The sequence below is a fragment of the Capra hircus genome, chromosome 5, assembly GCF_001704415.2.
Source record: "Capra hircus breed San Clemente chromosome 5, ASM170441v1, whole genome shotgun sequence".
Taxonomy (NCBI): domain Eukaryota; kingdom Metazoa; phylum Chordata; class Mammalia; order Artiodactyla; family Bovidae; genus Capra; species Capra hircus.
This window is the reverse complement of record NC_030812.1, coordinates 56,753,106-56,771,622: the sequence shown is the minus strand read 5'-3', so window position 1 is coordinate 56,771,622 and position 18,517 is coordinate 56,753,106. Positions and strand designations below refer to the sequence as shown.

General features: G+C 40.9%; 1 protein-coding gene across 1 annotated transcript; it reads right to left on the bottom strand.

Annotated features, from left to right (window-relative positions):
• Positions 1,009 to 18,218, bottom strand: PYM1 (PYM homolog 1, exon junction complex associated factor). Its single transcript, XM_005680387.3, has 3 exons — positions 18,122 to 18,218; positions 2,525 to 2,618; positions 1,009 to 1,961 (listed from the first exon to the last, which is right to left on the bottom strand). The coding sequence occupies exons 1-3, from the start codon at positions 18,153 to 18,155 to the stop codon at positions 1,478 to 1,480; spliced, it is 612 nt and encodes a 203-aa protein (XP_005680444.1). The 5' UTR covers positions 18,156 to 18,218; the 3' UTR covers positions 1,009 to 1,477.

The window sequence follows — 18,517 nt, the reverse complement described above, 5'->3', positions numbered from 1 at the left end:
ATTAAGACACCTAGAGGACTTCCCTGGTGGTCCAGTGATTAAGACTCTGGGTTTCCACTGCATGGGGTATGGACTTGGTTCCTGGTCAGGGACTTGGTTCCTGGTCAGGGAACTAAGATCCCGGATGCAAAAAAAAAAAAAAGACCCCTAAATTAATATTTGAGGGTAACAGAAGTCTTCCCAGGGAAGATAACATTTAGGCAGAGATCCAAAGGTTAAGAAAGAATTGATTAAGCAGACGGGATCAGCAAGAGTATTCTTGGCAGAGGAACCATCAGGGACAAAGGACTAAGGCTCAGAGAGAATATGGCTCATTCAATGAACTGAAAGTAGTTCAACAGAATTGAAGCCATTTGACCAGAGTTAAGGAATGGCAAGAAATAAGGCCAGATTGAGTGGGACCTTAACAGTTCAGCTACAAACTTTTGAACTCTTCAGATAGTTCATTAAGGCTGACTTCCCTTCTATTCTGGTAGTTGGCTAGAAAGATTGTGCTAAGTGACTGTGTGGAAATCAGAGGATATGTGAAAATTAAGTGACAGCTTAATTTCGGCTGTAAATTCCTCTTCTTGTTTGCCCCACAATGCCACCTTGGGGTGGCATCTGATAAGGTAAAATTTCAAAAGAGCTGTCCTGGGACTTCCCTGGTGTTCCAGTGGTTAGGATTTGGTGCTTTCACTGCAGCGGCCCAAGCTCAATCCTTGACTGATGACTTTCAGAAATAAACAGTAAGGGAGACACTAGGGCTCCATTGCTAGGCAGCACAATAATGATAATACATGCAAATTAATATCAAATTAAATGTGTTCTAAGTTACATTTTATTATAACACCAATTTCTGTTCACTGACATCTGAGCAAACATGGACAGAAATCAGTGTTGCTAATTTGGTGATACATGTAATTTTTTTAAAGCAAAAAGAACACTACTCTGAACACTTATCTTCCTGTTCCCAAATGAAGAAGATAAAACAACTACTAGAAGCTGAAAAGAAAAGAGACAAAGCAAGAGATGTTATCTACTTGAGTTTATTCTGTTCTTTTTAAAAAAAGGAAAAAAAAAAAAGAGGTGAGGGATGGAAGGGGAGATAACCCATAAACACTGTGAATAGGAACCAAGACTCCAAGACTTGGGTGTACTCCCCCACTCCTCAACCTCAGTTCTCCAAGAGACTCCCACCCACCCAATTTTCTTTTAAACAAGACACCCAAATCAGCAGCAAAGGTACCTGGGATAGTCACTGAGATCTTGAACACTGGGGATAGGAGGGAGAGAGAGAAGTCCAAAAAAACAGGAGTTAGGGGAAAAAGGGAAGGAATGAGGGAGAGGCTAGGCTCTGGAGGACGGAGTCGGGCCATGAGAAGTGGAAGTGAGCCAGTCCGGGGATACCCCTCCCGACTGCTGCTGCCCACGTTCCCCAGGACCCCAGAGAGCCCCACGGTTTGTTCTGCAGTCCATCCCCTAATCCCCGAAGGCCTCACAGGCCCAGCTCCAAGTCCTCAAGCTCCTCCTCCAATGCCCTCCTCCTCGCTAGCTTCTCTAGCTGCTCTTTGCTGGGCTGGCTGATTTCGCCAGCCTGGATCCGCTGCTGCAGCTCTTCCACCTGCCGAAGCTTCTTCTTTAGGTTCTTTATCTTCTTGGCCTTCTCAGTGGTGGTAGCTGAGTCGGATTGGTCTGAGGCGGCCGTAGGCACTGCCCGGGAGGCCTGTGGGGCACTGAGGACCTGAGCTGTCTCTCCCAGGGACACCTTCTCAAGAGTCCGGCTCAAGGCCTCCGCCTCCCCTTTCTCTTGCTGCTGCCGCCTCTTCTCCTTCCGCTTCAGGTTGCGTTTGGCGGTCTTGGAGAGCGCTGGCTCACCTCCTTCAGGCCTGGATGCGGAGATGGGGGCAGTGGCCTCTGGGCTCAGGCCCGGGGGCAATTCTGGTTTACTCTTGAAAAACTTCACATACTTGTTCTCATACCTGTGGGGAACAGTGTCAAAGAATCACTGACTTTTCGAGTCCTTTTCCCAACCTCATAATTTACATCAGCCTTTTCATTTTCCTGCTGCCTTCCTCTCCCTCCAAGCCCTCCCCAGCTTTCCTTAGCTCTGCAGATTGGAGGGTCCCTAGGTTTTGGTGGCTCAGATGGTAAGGCCTGCGATTCAGGAGACTCAGGTACGATCCCTGGGTCAGGATGATCCCCTGGAGAAGGGAATGACAATCCACCCCAGTATTCTTGCCTGGGAAATCCTATGGACAGAGGAGCCTGGTAAGCTACAATCCATGGGGTCGAAAAGAGTCAGACCAAGTGACTAACACACGTAGGTGCTAAAGCTCTGGATCTCTGAATGCTTTTACAGATTCTGCTGATCAGAGGCCCTAGAAACTGGACTAGTCAGTCATTTGGTTACTCATCATTCACTCACCCCTGAATCCCAGCCCCCTCCTTCCATTTCTTAGGATCTTGGGACCAGGAAATTCACATGCTCTTTCTTGCTGTATGGGGCCCATTAAATACCCCCACCTCATGCCTAACCACTCACACTGGGACCTCCTCCTGGGGCACATAGCCTTCTTTCACCCTCCGCTGCTTTCGCCAGGTCCCGTCAGGTCGCTGTGTTGAGGCGATGTACTTGCCTGCAATGGGAGAATTAGGTTGGAGAGTTACTCTAATTTTCAAATAGCTCCCAAGATGAAAGAATGCATGAGTGCACAGTTTCCCCCAGTCCCTTCCACTAAATGCACCCAATAAGGCATTCTTTTCTCATATCAACCTTTACTCTCTATTTACTGAGTGCCTATACACTGTATAATACTCCATTCCTGCCCTCAGGGAGTTTCTGTCTTTATAATCTAGTTGGCAAGATGCAGCAGACACAGAGGAAGTTTAAAAAAACACAAGCAACATGAGGACATCAAAAGACAGTACATGAATAAGAAGCCAGAAAGGGCAAAAACAAGAATCATAAGAGGGAGAAATAACCAGAGATGTTATAGAAAAGAAGTTTTAATAAGGTGGATGGTTAAAAACATTGGTCAACTTTCAGGAATCCATACTGTAGAAATAAAAGGGCCAGCACACAAGGCTATATGCAAAGGATGCTCACATTATAATAATGTTGCTACATTATTTAAATTAGCAAAAAGCTGAAAACAAATAGCCATCAACAGATGAGTGACCACATAGCTGAAGGTCATCCGCAGGATACAACACCATGTTATTAAAAAAAAGTTAGATACAAATGAACTGACCTTGAATGGTATCCATGATATACTAAGCGAAAATGTAAGCTGCAGGATAATATGTAGAGATCCTCAAACTTTTTTCAGAATCTCCCATACACTCTTATTTTGTAATATTATACATTTCATGATGAAATTTGTTTTTAAATCATAGCCATTAATGTAATCAGAAAACTCTTTACTGTGAAGCTCTTGTGCTCACAGTGGCAGATACAAGTTTTCCAAAATTCTAATTTCCACTTGAAGGCTTGAATTTTATCACTGGCAATAAGCACTGTCAGTTGATTTCCATGAAATGACAGGCTCACTTCTTTCATTTACAGGAAAATGCCTATCAGATACTCAGGTCTGAATTATAGTTTGTCAGTCTTTCTTCCAAGTAAAAACAGAGTTCCATGAAGAGGAAGCTTGTTCAGCTTGCAAGCTGGACAACTGTGCCAGTGCTATTCCTTGAGACGCCACGTCACTTCAGGGGGCAGCAGTGTCTCATGCTTCCCTCCCATTTAATTCACAGAGAACACTAAAAAGACGTAATTTTCAGTTATGAGTAAGTTCTGGGAATATCAGGCACAGCATGGTGGCTATAGGCAGCAAAGCTGAATTATATACTTGAAAGTTGCTGTGAAGAGTTTTCATGTTCTTATCATAAATCAATGAAATGGTAATTATGTGGGGTAAAGGGTATGTTCAGTTCAGTCACTCAGGCGTGTCCAACTGTTAACTAACCTTATTGTGGTAAACCTTTCACAACATATGTAGTGTATCAAATCAAATCACTACATTGTACATCTATAACATTGTACATGTTTTATGTCATACCTCAATAATGCTGGAAAAATAATAAAAAGGTGGATTTAAGGGCCAGCCAGGGTTTAATCAAATTAATAATTTTTAAACTTTCGAAATAAAAAAAAATTTTTGGCCATGCCTCTGGGCATGTGGGTCTTAGTTTCCTGACCAGCGATCAAACCTGTGCCCACTACAGTGGAAGCGTGGAGTTTTACCACTGCACCACCAGGCAAGTCCAAAATTAATAATTTTTATTGCATCATCAAGAACATTCTTAAGTGAAACTGGCATTATTTATTATAAGCATGTAGCAGTGAAGAACACAGGAACTAGTACAATGTTGGTCCCACCACCTTGATTAGTGGTAAAGGGTCACAGTTTTACTCACCATTCCTTTTGTACCCTCAGTGCAAACACTTCAACCCAGTAAGAGAGGCAAATAGCATCTTACTATATTATCAAAATAGCTGTGCTTGTAGACCTCTGGAAAGGGGCTTAGGGAATCCCCAAGGCTCCTGGACAACATTTGGAGAAGTGCTGGTGTAGAGGAGGCTCCCATTCTTGTTGGGGCAAGGACAGGCACTTAGAGGCCCTTATGGTTTGTGTACAGGGACAAAGGGAAAGGTGTGGAAGGACACATACCAAGATTATCAAGACCTTAATGCTGGTTACCTTAAGAGGGGCAACCTGGAAGAAGACGTGGTAGAAACCACTAACCGTTAATAACATAAGTTTCACAAACATATATTTATATCTTATGTTACATGTGTTTGTTTGTTTTTTTACTGTAACTTCTGTTTTAAAAAGGGGAGGCAAGAAAGTCAAAAAGATTAAAAAAATTAAAAGTCAAGTCTAGAGCCTCCCACATGGATTACACAGTGTTATCTGTGTTCATAATGCAAATATCATTAATAAACTAAAACCAAAAAATATAAATGAAAAAAGGGTGGGATTTGACAGGTAGAGGGGATGGGAGAAAGGACAAACATGAGCCAAGAAAGGCTGGATTGCGGGGACGGCCTGGAGTATGCAAGGAGCAGACAACAGAGGTGCACAGGAGAACCAGACAGCTCATGTTGGGGAATAATGCAAAGCCACGTCAAAAACGACAAATAGGGCCATGTCTTAGAAAGTCTTAAAAACAAGGTCAAGGAATTCTGAATTTATCAGTGAATGAAAGAGGGACACTGAGAACATCGCTTAGCTGCAACAGCTTAGAGACAAAAATAAAAACTCAATAAAGAAAAAACAGAGGCTCTACTGAGAGAGGACTGAGATTAGGGCTTTGGAGAAAGAAATCAAACTAAAGCAAATGAAAACGGAAGGAGAACAGATTCTAAACAGAATCCTATTCTAAAACAAAGTTTCCGACATGGCAGTGTACACGGCCTGGGCAGGAGATGGTGACTAGACAAGCCTGGCTGAATCAGGGCTGATGTAAAGTAAGTGAGAGAATGTTCAGACTTCGAAATGCCAGTTAAGGAGTTTAATATCTGGCACATGGCATGCATTCACTAAATAGCTGTCAAATGAATGAATCTTTTATCCAATGCAGAGTTTTAGGGCAATTAATCTGGCATGATGAAAAGATGAATTGTTAAGGGAAAACATTGGAAACTGGGGAAATCAGTTAGGAAAAAAAAGACTGCAATAATCCTGGCATGAGACAGAACTGGCTGAAAAAGGAAAGGAAGAGAATGATGCCAGATACATTATCAAAGAAACAACAGCACTTGGTAATTCACTGACTAGGGGAGGGGTAAAGAGTTTTAAAGTCAAAGACAACACACTTTGTTTCAGTAAAATCACTCTTGAAAATTTAGCATGAGGAAATAGTTCCACCTGGAAAAAACAATGAAAAAAGAGACAATAATCGTGAAGCCATGGCAGTATTTATAAACAGCTAAAAATTAAAAACAAACCACATCTAGTTATATAGGAATGGTTTACAATACAGCCAGTAAAAAATGATAATTTTAATCATTAATATGATGTAATGGAATGTAAAACATATATATACTATGATTTCTAATATTAAATGTTAGCGTCATAAATGACAAAAAGAATGTGCTATATGCAAAGCTGTTTGGTGACTGGATTATGAATAACTTTTCCTTTCAAAAATTCCCATTAATGTTGTTATATCGTGGGTTTTAAAAATCTCATTTTGGGTTTCAGATCTAAACGGCTTAGAGAATGAGTACACAAAGGAGGGTGAAATTATTTTTGACCAGGTGACTTATAAAGATTTTATGTAGGATAAAGCAACTTTGTGATCTTGGGAAGACAAGCAAGATTTAGACAGGTAGGGGTAGGGGTGTGGTTATGAGGAAAGAGAAGAAAGGGAAGTATCTCAGGCTTACGCTGCTAAGTCGCTTCAGTCGCGTCCAACTCTATGCGACCCCAGAGACGGCAGCCCACCAGGCTCCCCCATCCCTGAGATTCTCCAGGCAACATAAATAAAGGGACAAATTAGTCATTCACCTGCCTAAATTTCTTCCTGAATTCCTGTTTCCCTCAGCGTATTTGGATGGACATAAAACCACACACAAAAGCCTTCTTGACCCTGGTCCTGCTAGTCTCCAGCCTCTATGCTGCTCTGGCTACTGAAATAGTCACAAATCTCACCTGACTGTGTCTGTAATCTTTATGCTCTTCCTTTGGCGTGGAATAGACTTATCTTTATTCTTAATGACTGCTGGTCTTTAATTTTTATGGGCTCCAAAATCACTGCAGATGGTGACTGCAGCCATGGAATTAGGAGACACTTACTCCTTGGAAGGAAAGTTATGACCAACTTAGACAGCATATCAAAAAGCAGAGACATTACTTTGTCAACAAAGGTCCATCTAGTCAAGGCTATGGTTCTTCCAGTGGGTCGTGTATGGATGTGAGAGTTGGACTATAAAGAAAGCTGAGTGCCAAAGAATTGATACTTTTGAACTGTGGTGTTGGAGAAGACTCTTGAGAGTCCCTTGGACTGCAAGGAGATTCAACCAGTCCATCCTAAAGCAGATCAGTCCTGGGTGTTCATTGGAAGGACTGATGTTGAAGCTGAAACTCCAATACTTTGGCCACCTGATGTGAAGAGCTGACTCATTTGAAAAGACCCTGATGCTGGGAAAGACTGAGGGCAGGAGGAGAAGGGGATGACAGAGGATGAGATGGTTGGATGGCCTCACTGACTCAGTGGATATGGGTTTGGGTGGACTCTGGGAGTTGGTGATGGACAGGGAGGCCTGTTGTGCTGCAGTTCATGGGGTTGCAAACAGTTGGAAATGACTGAGCGACTGAACTGAACTGGTCTTTAAAGGTCAAGTTCAAGTATAAACTCCTCAGTGAAGTCTTTCCTGACCTTTCCACCCCAAACCCATTTAGAAGTTGCCCTCTGTGCACCCACAGCACCTATTTTGGCCTTTTATCAGGATCTAATGTTTAACATGATTGTTTGCTTGCTTGAGAGCAGAAACTTTGCCTTTGATCTTTGAAGCACAGGGCCTGAACCATGTAAGACTGTAATCAATTCAAATTAATGAATAAATAAATCTAAATATCATATTAGGGAACAGTAAGAATCCAGCATATTTTGGGCAAAAAACACATGTAATGGGAGAAGAGACTAGAAGTAAGTCAGAATATGAAAGATATCCACCTCTTCTTGAGCTTGAACTCAAGCTTCCTAATGTGAGAGAACAATGAAGGCCATTAAGGGAGTGGAGATGATCTGCTCAAAGCAGTGCTTTAAGAAGATTAACCTGAAAATGTGTAACATAAACTAAAGGCAGAGGGAAAAAAAAAACCAACAATAGTTTCAATGTGAGAAGACTTGATTTAAATGGTCTGTATGGATGTTGAAAAGAAAATGAAAGAGAAATTTATTATTAAGAGTAAGACGGGATCTGCCAAGACTGCCAATATTTGAATGAGAGGAAATCATTGTGCTACAGTGGATTTAATCTGGTGCTTTTCACGTTTTCTTGTATTTTTCACAACATATCTGTGGGTACAGGAGCACACAGTAATAACATTCTTCACACATGGATTTTAAATGTTTATTGAATACCTGCTGTTGTGGCAGGCACTGTAACAGGAACTAGGGATACAACAATGAATAAATAAAGCAAGCAAGGGTCTTGCCTTCTTGTAGCATTCATTCTAACGAAAAAGAAAGGTAAGAGCACTAACTGCAATATCACTCTTGAATGTGGACAATTTGGAGGAGAACATAAACTACTGATATACAGAAAATCCAAAGGATAAGACAATTTTGTGAAAATGACTAATTCAACTCTAGGAAGGCAGTGTTTTTACATGGAATTAAGGAGAGACAGCTGGGGCTACCCTTGTAGCTCAGTCGGTAAAGAATCTGCCTGCAGTGCAGGAGACCCGGGTTTGATCCCTGGGTCAGGAAGATCCCCTGGAGAAGGAAATGGCAACCCACTTCAATATTCTTGCCTGGAGAATCTCATGGACAGAGGAGCCTGGTGGGCTGCTGTCCATGGGGTCACAAAGAGTCAGGCATGACTGAGAAACTAACACACTAACATACAACATAAGGAGAGACAGCTAGAAACAGACGTTTTAAGTAAACTGCATAGAGATTACAGGTGAAGGCTTAAGACGAGTAAATATGGAATGTGAGAAAATATAGGGACAGAAGCTTCTTGAACAGCCATCCTAACTGGAAACCCTTGGAGATACAAACAGCCCGTTATCACAAAAGAGCACCTGTTTTCTGTTTTCTTTGGTTTCACTCTCTAGCCTTGATGGTATCCAAGTGAAGCGAGGTGAAAGTCACTCAGTCATGTCCGACTCTTCGCGACTCCACGGACTATACACAGTCCATGGAATTCTCTAGTCCAGAATACTGGAGTGGGTAGTCTTTCCCTTCTCCAGGGGATCTTCCAAAGGTACAGTCAAAAAGGAAGGAGAGATTTACAGATTCCTAAACCTAGAAATAAAAACCATGGGCAGAATATCAAGATTCTTAGGTAGAATCTTTTTTTTTTTTTAAGTACGTATTTACTTTTATTTATTTAATTTGGCTTTGTGGGTCTTAATTGTGGTATGTGGATCTACTTCCCTTATTAGGGATCAAACTCAGACCCCCTCCAGTGAAAGCGCAGAGTCTTAACCACTGAACTGCAAGATAGTGCCCTCAGGAGGCACCTTTGAGAGAACCAAAAACAAAGAGGTTAGACCCTGCTACTGTAAGAACTTTGTAAACTGTTATTTCCTCACATCTCTTGTTTTATAATCCTCAATCTGTTTGCTTCAATTGAAAAGGGCCTAGATTTCGGGGTGGGGCGGGCAGGAAGACAGTGAAGCTAAAACACAGGAAGGCTTGAAAGAACTCCAAGGGGTGACATGGAAGTGACTGTTAAAGGCGTGTTGAAGCCCTGGTGCCTTCTTCAAAGTTAAGATCAGGGTTACAGATCTGAGCCTGAGGATGACCTCGGGGCCACCAATTATAAGATTTCTAACACAGAACATTAAAAAAGAAGATCCAATTTGGAGGAGTGACCCCACAAAAACAGTCCTGATTATTTTCCTCAAGAAAGAAAAGGTGTCAGCAACACCAGGAAGTAATCCTAGAAAAGAAAGACTGGGACAGTACTATTCCATGGAGACCAAGAGTCTGAAGTTAGGCCAGGTGATTAACAGTATTAAATACTACAAAGGGATTAAGGAAAAGGAGAACTGAGAAGAAAAAGGTTATTGATTTTGGCAATTTGGAAATCCCTAATTATGTTCAAGAATACAACTTCAGAAAAGTAAAGTGGTCAGAAGCCAGACTACAAATTAATTAAATGCAGTAAACATTTATTGAAAGCCTATGAGAAAAATCCTCTACTAATGCAACGGAAATTATCAAGATCAGTAAATCGGCCCCCGCTTTCAAGAAATTTACAGTTTAAGTAAGAAGGGTGGACAAGTTAGGTAAACAAAGAATAAGATAAAAATATAAATGTCTTGGGACTTCCCTGGAGGTCTGGTGGTTAAGACTCCACTCTCCCAAGCAGGGGTCATGGATTTGATCTCTGGTTGGGGAACTAAGATCCCGTATGCTGCATGGTTCTGCCAAAAATATATAGATATAGATATATATGAATGTTTTAGGTATCCTTAAGAGACACTGATACATACTAATAGGAGATTTCAAGAGAATAAATAACCACACCCTATTTGATGGGGGAAAGTGACACAAAATTAGGAAAAACTCAGGGACCTGACCTCAAAGACAATGTAATAGTAGTTAATAATAACAATAGTAAATCAGTGGCTGATATTTGTGTAGGCAGAGAAAGAAAGGGCATTCTAAGAATAACAAGAAGCAAAACTATGGCAGTGTAGGGACTTCTCTGGTGGTCTAGTGGCTAATACTCTATACTCTCAATGCAGAGGACACAAGTTTGATCCCTGCTCAGGGAAACAGATCCCACATGCCATACCTAAGAGTTTGAATGCCACAACCAAGAGCTAGTGCAGCCAAATAAAAAAACATGAGTAAATAAATAAAAGAACCTTTCAGAAGCAACACAATTTTTTTCAAATATTTATTTATCTGACAGAGCTGGATCTTAGCTGTGGCATGTAGGATCTAGTTCACTGACCAGGGATCGAACACAGGACCCCTCCATTGGAAACTCGAATTGTTAGCCTTTGGACAACAAGGGAAGTCCCAAAAACAATTAAAAAAAAAAAATGATGGCACTGCAAAACTCACAGTATGTTGAAAACAATTAGGAAAGAACATTAATAAGTAGCCATAACACACCAGGAATTTTACATATTCCTGGTGATTCTAGACAATAGGTAGATTATCATCATCTACAGCTGAGGAAACAAAGTCTTCAAGAGATAGAAGATATGATTAAGATCACAAAGGCAGCATGTATTAATATGTGCAATCTGAACTCCTTACATATCAGCACACTGCTATTTCCCTTGCTTTATACTATACTGCCCAGTTTCACTGGAGGATTTAAGCAGAGACATAGTATGTGATGGGCTTTCCTTGTGGCTCAGCTGGTAAAGAATCTGCCTGCAATGAGGAAGACCTGGGTTCAATCCCTGGGTTGGGAAGATCCCCTGGAGAAGGGAAAGATTACCCACTCCAGTATTCTGGCCTGGAGAATTCCATGGACAGTCCATGGGGTCATAAAGAGTCGGACACGACTGAGCAACTTTCACAATAATAGTATGTGATGATACTGTATTGAAAAGTGGTTTGTAAAAAAAAAAAAGAAAGAAAAGTGGTTTGTGCTCATACTAGAGAGGAGTATCTTTAATGTAAGAGCAAATAGGCTGTATGTTAATTTGATAGCCAATTCCAAAAAGATAATAGCAGCTACCCTTTACTGAGTGTTTGCCTCATGCCAATTAATATAAACATTCAGTATTTGTATTAATTTGCCCAAAGTTACAATGTCAGTAAACTGTAGAATTTGAATCCAGGCTGTGGGTTTAGAAGGCTGCTTTTTACACTACTATTGTGTATTGTGTTATAAGTGAAAAAGAATACCAGAAAGTTCAACCTCACTAGTAATCAAAGGAAATAAAAATTAAAACAATAAAATATTATTTTAATCTATCAAAACAGTAGAATTTTTAAAGATGAGAATTCCAGTGTAGTCAAACAAGTGCTAAAACCTGTATTTTCACATATTGTCAATGGTAAAAATCCTTTAGAAAGCAATCTAAGCAAGAGAATAAGGTAGTCATAACATTTAGCAGCATTTCCAAAAAATATTGTTATATAAAAACACTACTTCTGTAAGATATTAACAAGGGTTATCCCCCAAAATTTGTTAAGTTTGAGAAATTCTGGGTTAAACACAGGAAAAATTTTTTTTTTGTTCTTATCAACAAAGACTTAAACACATGTTCTTATTCATGTGAATATTCTGATGGGAATATGGTTTACAGTGTTTCCTAAATTTATTTGACCACAGGAACCTTATTTTTATTTTAGCCTTTTATTTTATAGCACATCTCATAGGACTACTAAGTGTTCTGAGAGTTACATCCTGGAAAGCACAGCCATTCAGCATGATCCAAATTATGTTAAACAGATAATGCTATATATGTGCATAGAAAGAAAAACTAAATGGAAACATTAACTATAGTCATCTTTGGGCTCTGGAATTACCAAACATGCATGTGACTTATACTTTACACTAGTTATGAAAATATTTTCCAAGTTTTCTATAATCAACATGAATTTTATAATTAAAAATAAATAAAAGTTTGTACCCTCCAATCCAGTAAGTCTGAGAAATCTATCCTGAGAAGAAATCCTAAATGCAGACAAAAACATTCATTGACTTTTTGTAACAAAAATTCTAGAAACAATCTGGAAGTCAATAACAGAAAAAAGGTAAGAGAGGGTGCATGCTCAAACAATAAAACACTCTGCCAGTATTTTAAAAGATGTTTACAAAGAGTTTTTAATAGCAAGGCAAAATATTTTGTCATGAGGTTAAATGAAAAGGCAACATATAAAAACGTAAATACCATCTGATTAAAAAATGTTCTTGAAGTGCACAGAAAAAAAAAGATCAGAAGGGTATATGCCAAATTTAACAGTTGACAAATTATACTGAACAAACATTACATAATTAAATTGCACTTGAGCAGTAATCTGGTAACAGTGTGTCAAACTGGAACAGAGAGACAGAGGTAGAACAACTATTTAGGAGGTCATGGCAATATCTGCAGGATAAAGGAAACTAGAATTTTATCAGGCAGTTAGATTGACTCAAGTACTCTGCTTGATACTTTCCACATACAATTTATTCTAAACCAAATCTTTACATAACAGTAACAATCACAGAATCATGTCTTAGGTACTGTCCATGTGCTTCCTTAGGACTTAGGTACTTTCTTAGGACTTCCCTGGTGGCTCAGATGGTAAGTAAAGCATCTGCCTACAGTGTGGGAGACCTGGGTTTGATCCCTGGGTCAGGAAGATCCCCTGGAGAAGGAAATGGCAATCCACTCCAGAGTACTCTTGCCTGGAAAATCCCATGGACAGAAGAAGGTGGTAGTCCATGGGGTCACAAAGAGTCAGACATGACTGAGCAACTTCACTTTGTTTCTTTTCTATGTGCTAGACATGTACGTTAATTCATTTAAATTTTAATTAATTCTCACAATAATCCTATAATGTAAGAGTTACTATTTCTATTTCATTGATAAGAAAACTAAGTCTTGGATTCCCTAGGCTTAAAATTCCCAAGCCATATAGCTAACCAATATTGAAGACGGAATAACGGTAAGGGCAGCAGGAGGAGAAAAATACTTTGATGGGGGGGTGGGGTGGGATTGAAAGACAATGCGAAAATAACACCCCAGTTACATTTGTTGATAATAACAAAAACATCTAGTGTTCTGATCTTGGTTTCCTACATTATTCTTCAGTAAAAAGAACAAGGGCTCCTTGGAGAAATGGACGATTTTAGTTCTGCGACAGGAAATATACAAGATGAGCCTGGAGCACCTTCTAGTGTCAAAAAGGAAGCACTAAAAAACAACAAAAACAAAAACAAAAAACCTACACTGATGAGGGTATGTCAAAGGGACACAGGGCCAACTAAAAGAGCTCTCAATGTTCAAAGCTGGAAAATCTGAACAGTAAAATAAGTAAAATTACCCAAAGTCCATATCGATACAAATAAATTCAGTTCAGTTCAGTCACTCAGTTGTGTCTGACTCTTTGCAGCTCCATGGACTGCAACATGCCAGGCTTTCCTGTCCATCAATAATATTGAATAAATGTATCGTGGAGAAGAGAAAAATCTGTGCAAATGAATTCCAAACAATGGGTATAAATATTACATTCTTAAAGAAGAATAACTCTTTAAGTGTGGACTGTGGATAGTGACTTTCTTCTGAAGAGTACAAAACAAAAAGGAGAAGGGGAAAAAAGTAACTTCACAGTGGAGAAATCTTACAAATACCACCTCCAGCAGATGATGGTAATTATCAAGAGTAAAAAAAAATCTATGTGATACTATGTAACTTCAATATAATGAAAATGTCACTTTACTTCTATGGTCCTTCCCTAAAAAGCACTTCAGTCCAGTTCAGTTGCTCAGTCGTGTCCAACTCTGCGACCCCATGAATCGCAGCACGCCGGGCCTCCCTGTCCATCACCAACTCCTGGAGTTACTTAATCCCAGTCTAATCATGAGAAAAACATCAAATTCCTACAGAGGGGATCCTACAAAAATACCTGATCAATACTCCTCAAAACTGTCAAGGTCATCAAAAACAAGGAAAGTCTCAGAATCTCTCAGAGTTGAAGGTGACATGAGAACTAAATCTAATAAGGGATCCTGGAACAGGAAAAAAAAAAAAAAAAGGTAAAAAATGAGAAAATCTGAATAATGTATGGACCTTAGTTTATAACACTTCCCTGTTAGCTCAGATGGTAAAGAATCTGCCTGCAATGCAGGAGACCCCAGTTTGATTCCTGGGTTGGGAAGATCCGCTGGAGAAGGGATAGGCTACCCATGCCAGTATTCTTGGGCTTCCCTGGTGGCTCAGCTGATGAAGAATCCGCCTGCAATGCACGAAACCTGGGTTTGATCCATGGGTTGGAATATTGGTTTATTAATTGCAATAATCATCTCATACTAAAGTATGATGTTAATAAGGGGGAAACTGAGTTTAAGGTATATGGGAATTGTCTCTATCATTTTCTCAATTTTTCTATAAATATAAAACTGTTCCAAAAAATAGTCTATTTAAAATTTAAAAAGGGAGAAATAAAGAGAGAAATGATGCAATAAGTTCATCTTAGGTTGGCTAGAACAACAGTGCCTTTAGCAGAAATAAGGAAGGAAAAACTGCTAATGATTTTGGTCAGACTGGATTTTAGGTGTGACAGTATATCCAAGAATAAAAAGCTACTCACCAAACAATTAGAAAAGGGAACTGACAACTCAGGAGAGAAGCAGGTGCTAGAAAGAAGCCATTGTAAAGACTTAAGGAACAGGGAATTTCCTGGCAGGCCAGTGGTTAGGAGACTCATTCAGTACTTTCACTGCTGTGACTTGGGTTCAATCCCTGGTCAGAGAACTAAGATTCCGAAAGCCATGAGGCCAAAAAAGAAAAAAAAAAAAAAAGTTAAGGAACAAGTAAGCAGTAAGGAAATGGAAATAGTATGTGTGAACCTGATATTCAAATCAAGCTATGAACAGGAAGAAAACGGAAATAACAGACCTTAACTTCTCAATGAAATAGAAAGTGAGGCCAGTTGCCACAGGGAGAAGGGAAACTCACAGAGCTGAGAAAGGTAGGGAAAATAGCCATGTTAGGATGTAAGCATATGGAGAAAGAAGAACTGGATGCAACTTCCCTGGTGACCCAGTCGCTAAGACTCTGTGTTCCTAAGGCAGAAGGCTCAGGTTTGATCCCTGGTCGGGAAACTAGACCCCACATGCTGCCACTAAGAGTCTGCATGCTGCAACTAAAGATTCTGCATGCCACAACTAAAGACTCAGAGCAGCCAAATAAATTAAAAAAAAAAAATTTTAATAGAAGAATTGGAGAAAATCCATGACCTTGACAGAAGTTAACATTGTTATATTATACCAAATGTTCTGCAGTCCATGCCTTTTCTCTAGCCATGCGCTATGGCCTAGAAGCAGAAGCCAAGAAAAAAGTTGGTGGGTGTGACTCAAGAGAACAGAAGTGCTTGCTTAGTACAGAAGATCAAAATGAATGAAGAAAGCAATGAGGATAGTGACTGGTCACAGAGGTCCAGCAGGCCAGCATCAAAAGTAGTCATAACGGGGATTTCCCTGGTGGCGCAGTGGATAAAAATCCATCTGCCAATTCGAGGGACACCAGTTGGATCCCTGGTCCAGGAAAATTCCACATGATGTCCAACAACGAAGTGCATGTGCCACAACTACAGAGCCCGAGTGCTGCCAAATGCTGAAGCCTGTGCGATAGAGCCTGTGCTCTACCACAAAGAGAAGCCAAGCACCACAAGAGAAGCCCCTGCTCCCCACAACTAGAGAAAGCCCATGTGCAGCAACAAAGACCCAGCTCAATCAAAAATTAATTTTTTAAAAACTAAAAAAAGGAAATAGTAGTCATAAAGGTGCTGGTAGACTCAATGAAATGAAATGGAAAAGAGGTCAAGGACCAGAGAAACTAAAGAGGGCAAAAAGCTGATTCTATGGGTGTGTGGAAGTAAAAAAGATGACTAAGGAAGTTAAAATAAGTGATGGGGAGCCCTGTCACTGGTGGTGTTCTATGTAGTAGGATATGTAGTAGGTCCAGATTGCAGTGGTTCTGATGTGTAGCTGGCTTGAAAATTCAAAGGAAAATCAATAATCTCACATTGAGGAATTATAAAAGTATCGCAGGGACTTCCCTGTTGGTCTAGGGGTTAAAAGTCCACCTTGCAATGCAGAGGACACAGGTTCAATCCCTGGTAGGGGAACTAAGACCACACATGCCCTAGGGCAACTAACTCTGCGTGACCCAACAGAAGATTCCACGTGACACAACAAAAATCCCCTGTGTGGATGCAGCTAAATAAATAATAAATATGTATCTATAAGTATTCCATGGATGCTGAGTGGAGACACTGAGAAACAGAATGAAATGATATGATACATCTTGTCCCTGGATGTTGGCCCTTAAGTTTTAGAGAAAATGCTACAATTGCATGGCAACACCTTCCAGGAGAATTACAGTGACAGTGGTAGATCGATGATCTGGAAGCAGCAAGGGAAAGCAAAAGAGCAGTGTGATTCCTTATCTTCTACACGGTCACATGAGAACAGAAGATACCTCTTGGGAGGGTAAGGTGAGATGTCATATCTGAATTTTCATTAAATCAGTTTAAAGAAAACAGTTAATAAGTAGAAATGTACTGGACAATGAGTAATATTTTCAAAAACCACATCAAAAGAGGCAAATTGAAGAAGTACCTACTATGTAGAGAGCAAGAGAAGTTGTACCACTTTGAAAGGTGATGTTGCAGAGAAGTAGCAGAGACTTGGGTTGTCATTAGATACCATATGAGAGGTGGGTTGAGAAGTAACATGGAAAACAAGAAAAGCAAGAGGCATAAAAGGTATATTTTAAAACGGACTGCATGGACCAAAGTACATACACACACACTTCTACAGAATACAAATACACAATAAGGACTACAAAAAACAGTAACTCCTTGCCTTGCACAGCATTTTATAAATCGCTTTCACATATAGTATCTTATTCGACTGTCACTGAATAGATATGCACATTTTTCCTAAAGATGAGAAAATTAGGATGGGGCATAGCCAAAATGAAAATCTTGATTCCGTTTTCAACATATCAGCCTCACATACACAGCAGACACTTAAGCAGCTTGGAAAATCTTCTCTGACTAGAAGAAATAGTGGGTTCTATAAACTTGTCAGAGGACTTGAGAGGCCATTAGACACCTTCTCGTTTACCTTCTACCACCTCAGATCCCTCAACTCTTATCACCATCACCAGAGAAGGTACCGAAGGGTGACGGGTGGTGTTATCAAGGAGAGAACTCCAGCTGAATGTTCTATTAGGTTCCTCTTCTCCTCACACCTCTGGACCTCAATGAACCAACAATTAAGATGAGTTAGAGTGGAAAAAGAACTATGTAGCAATGAGGAGGTCTCCAACAGATACAGCTTTGATAAATAGTATTTAAACGGGGCTCCGGTAGGGCAGAAAGCAGGTACACTGAGAGATGGGGGAGGGGAAAAGGGGGGGGTCAAGAATTGGAGGGAATTGAGAGGGGAGGCGCCCCCAAGGCTGAAGAACCCCAAAGAGATATGGGATTTCCAAGTGCTGGAGAAAAGCTAAGGGCTCGTGAGGGTCCTGGATCAAGGACCAGCATTGAAGGACCCCAGGGCTTGGGTGACCGGAAGCGGAGACCCCCCAAACAAGAGACCAGAAGGGGGCGCAGGTGACACCCCGTAGGAGAGAATGAATGGGGAAGGCGGTCCGGAGGGCGGGGCAAAGGAGGGGCCCCGGGATGGGCGGGGCACAGACCCCTTTCTAAGTCCGAACCCCTGCCCCGAGAGCCCGGGGAGAAGCGGCTCCGCGACTCCCGCACTCACCGCCGGTCTCGTCAGTTACATAGGGAGTCGCCATCTTGAAAACGCAAACCACTTCCGGCGTGAGCGGGCTGGGGTCCCGCCCCCCTCCCCACCGGAAGTGGAGTCCAGATCGTAACAAGCCACCATTTTAGTCTTAAAGGGAGAGTACACCATTTGGTGGACAGAAGTGAAGGAGGCGTAAAGAAGCTGAAGACTAAAATAAAATAAGAGCCGTAGCCTCTTTTACTGCCATTGATACCAGTATTGAGCGCCTGCTGCGTGTATAGCAGTTCTCTAGGCGCCGAGAGAAGTTCCGAGGCACAGCCCCTATCCTCACCGGCACTCTTCGTCTGTCTAGGACCTGCGGGAGAAAAGGGGGCAAGGCCCACCTGCATCCAGAAGGCAGGGGAGAGGGAA

What these genes read in the sequence shown, in the direction of transcription:
- PYM1 (XM_005680387.3), bottom strand. Translation starts at nt 18,155, where the DNA reads ATGGCGACTCCCTATGTAACTGACGAGACCGGCG. An exon ending in TGTAACTGACGAGACCGGCG is followed by an intron (nt 2,619 to 18,121) that starts GTGAGTGCGGGA and finishes CTCCCATTGCAG; the next exon opens with GCAAGTACATCGCCTCAACA. An exon ending in CCCCAGGAGGAGGTCCCAGT is followed by an intron (nt 1,962 to 2,524) that starts GTGAGTGGTTAG and finishes TGTTCCCCACAG; the next exon opens with GTATGAGAACAAGTATGTGA.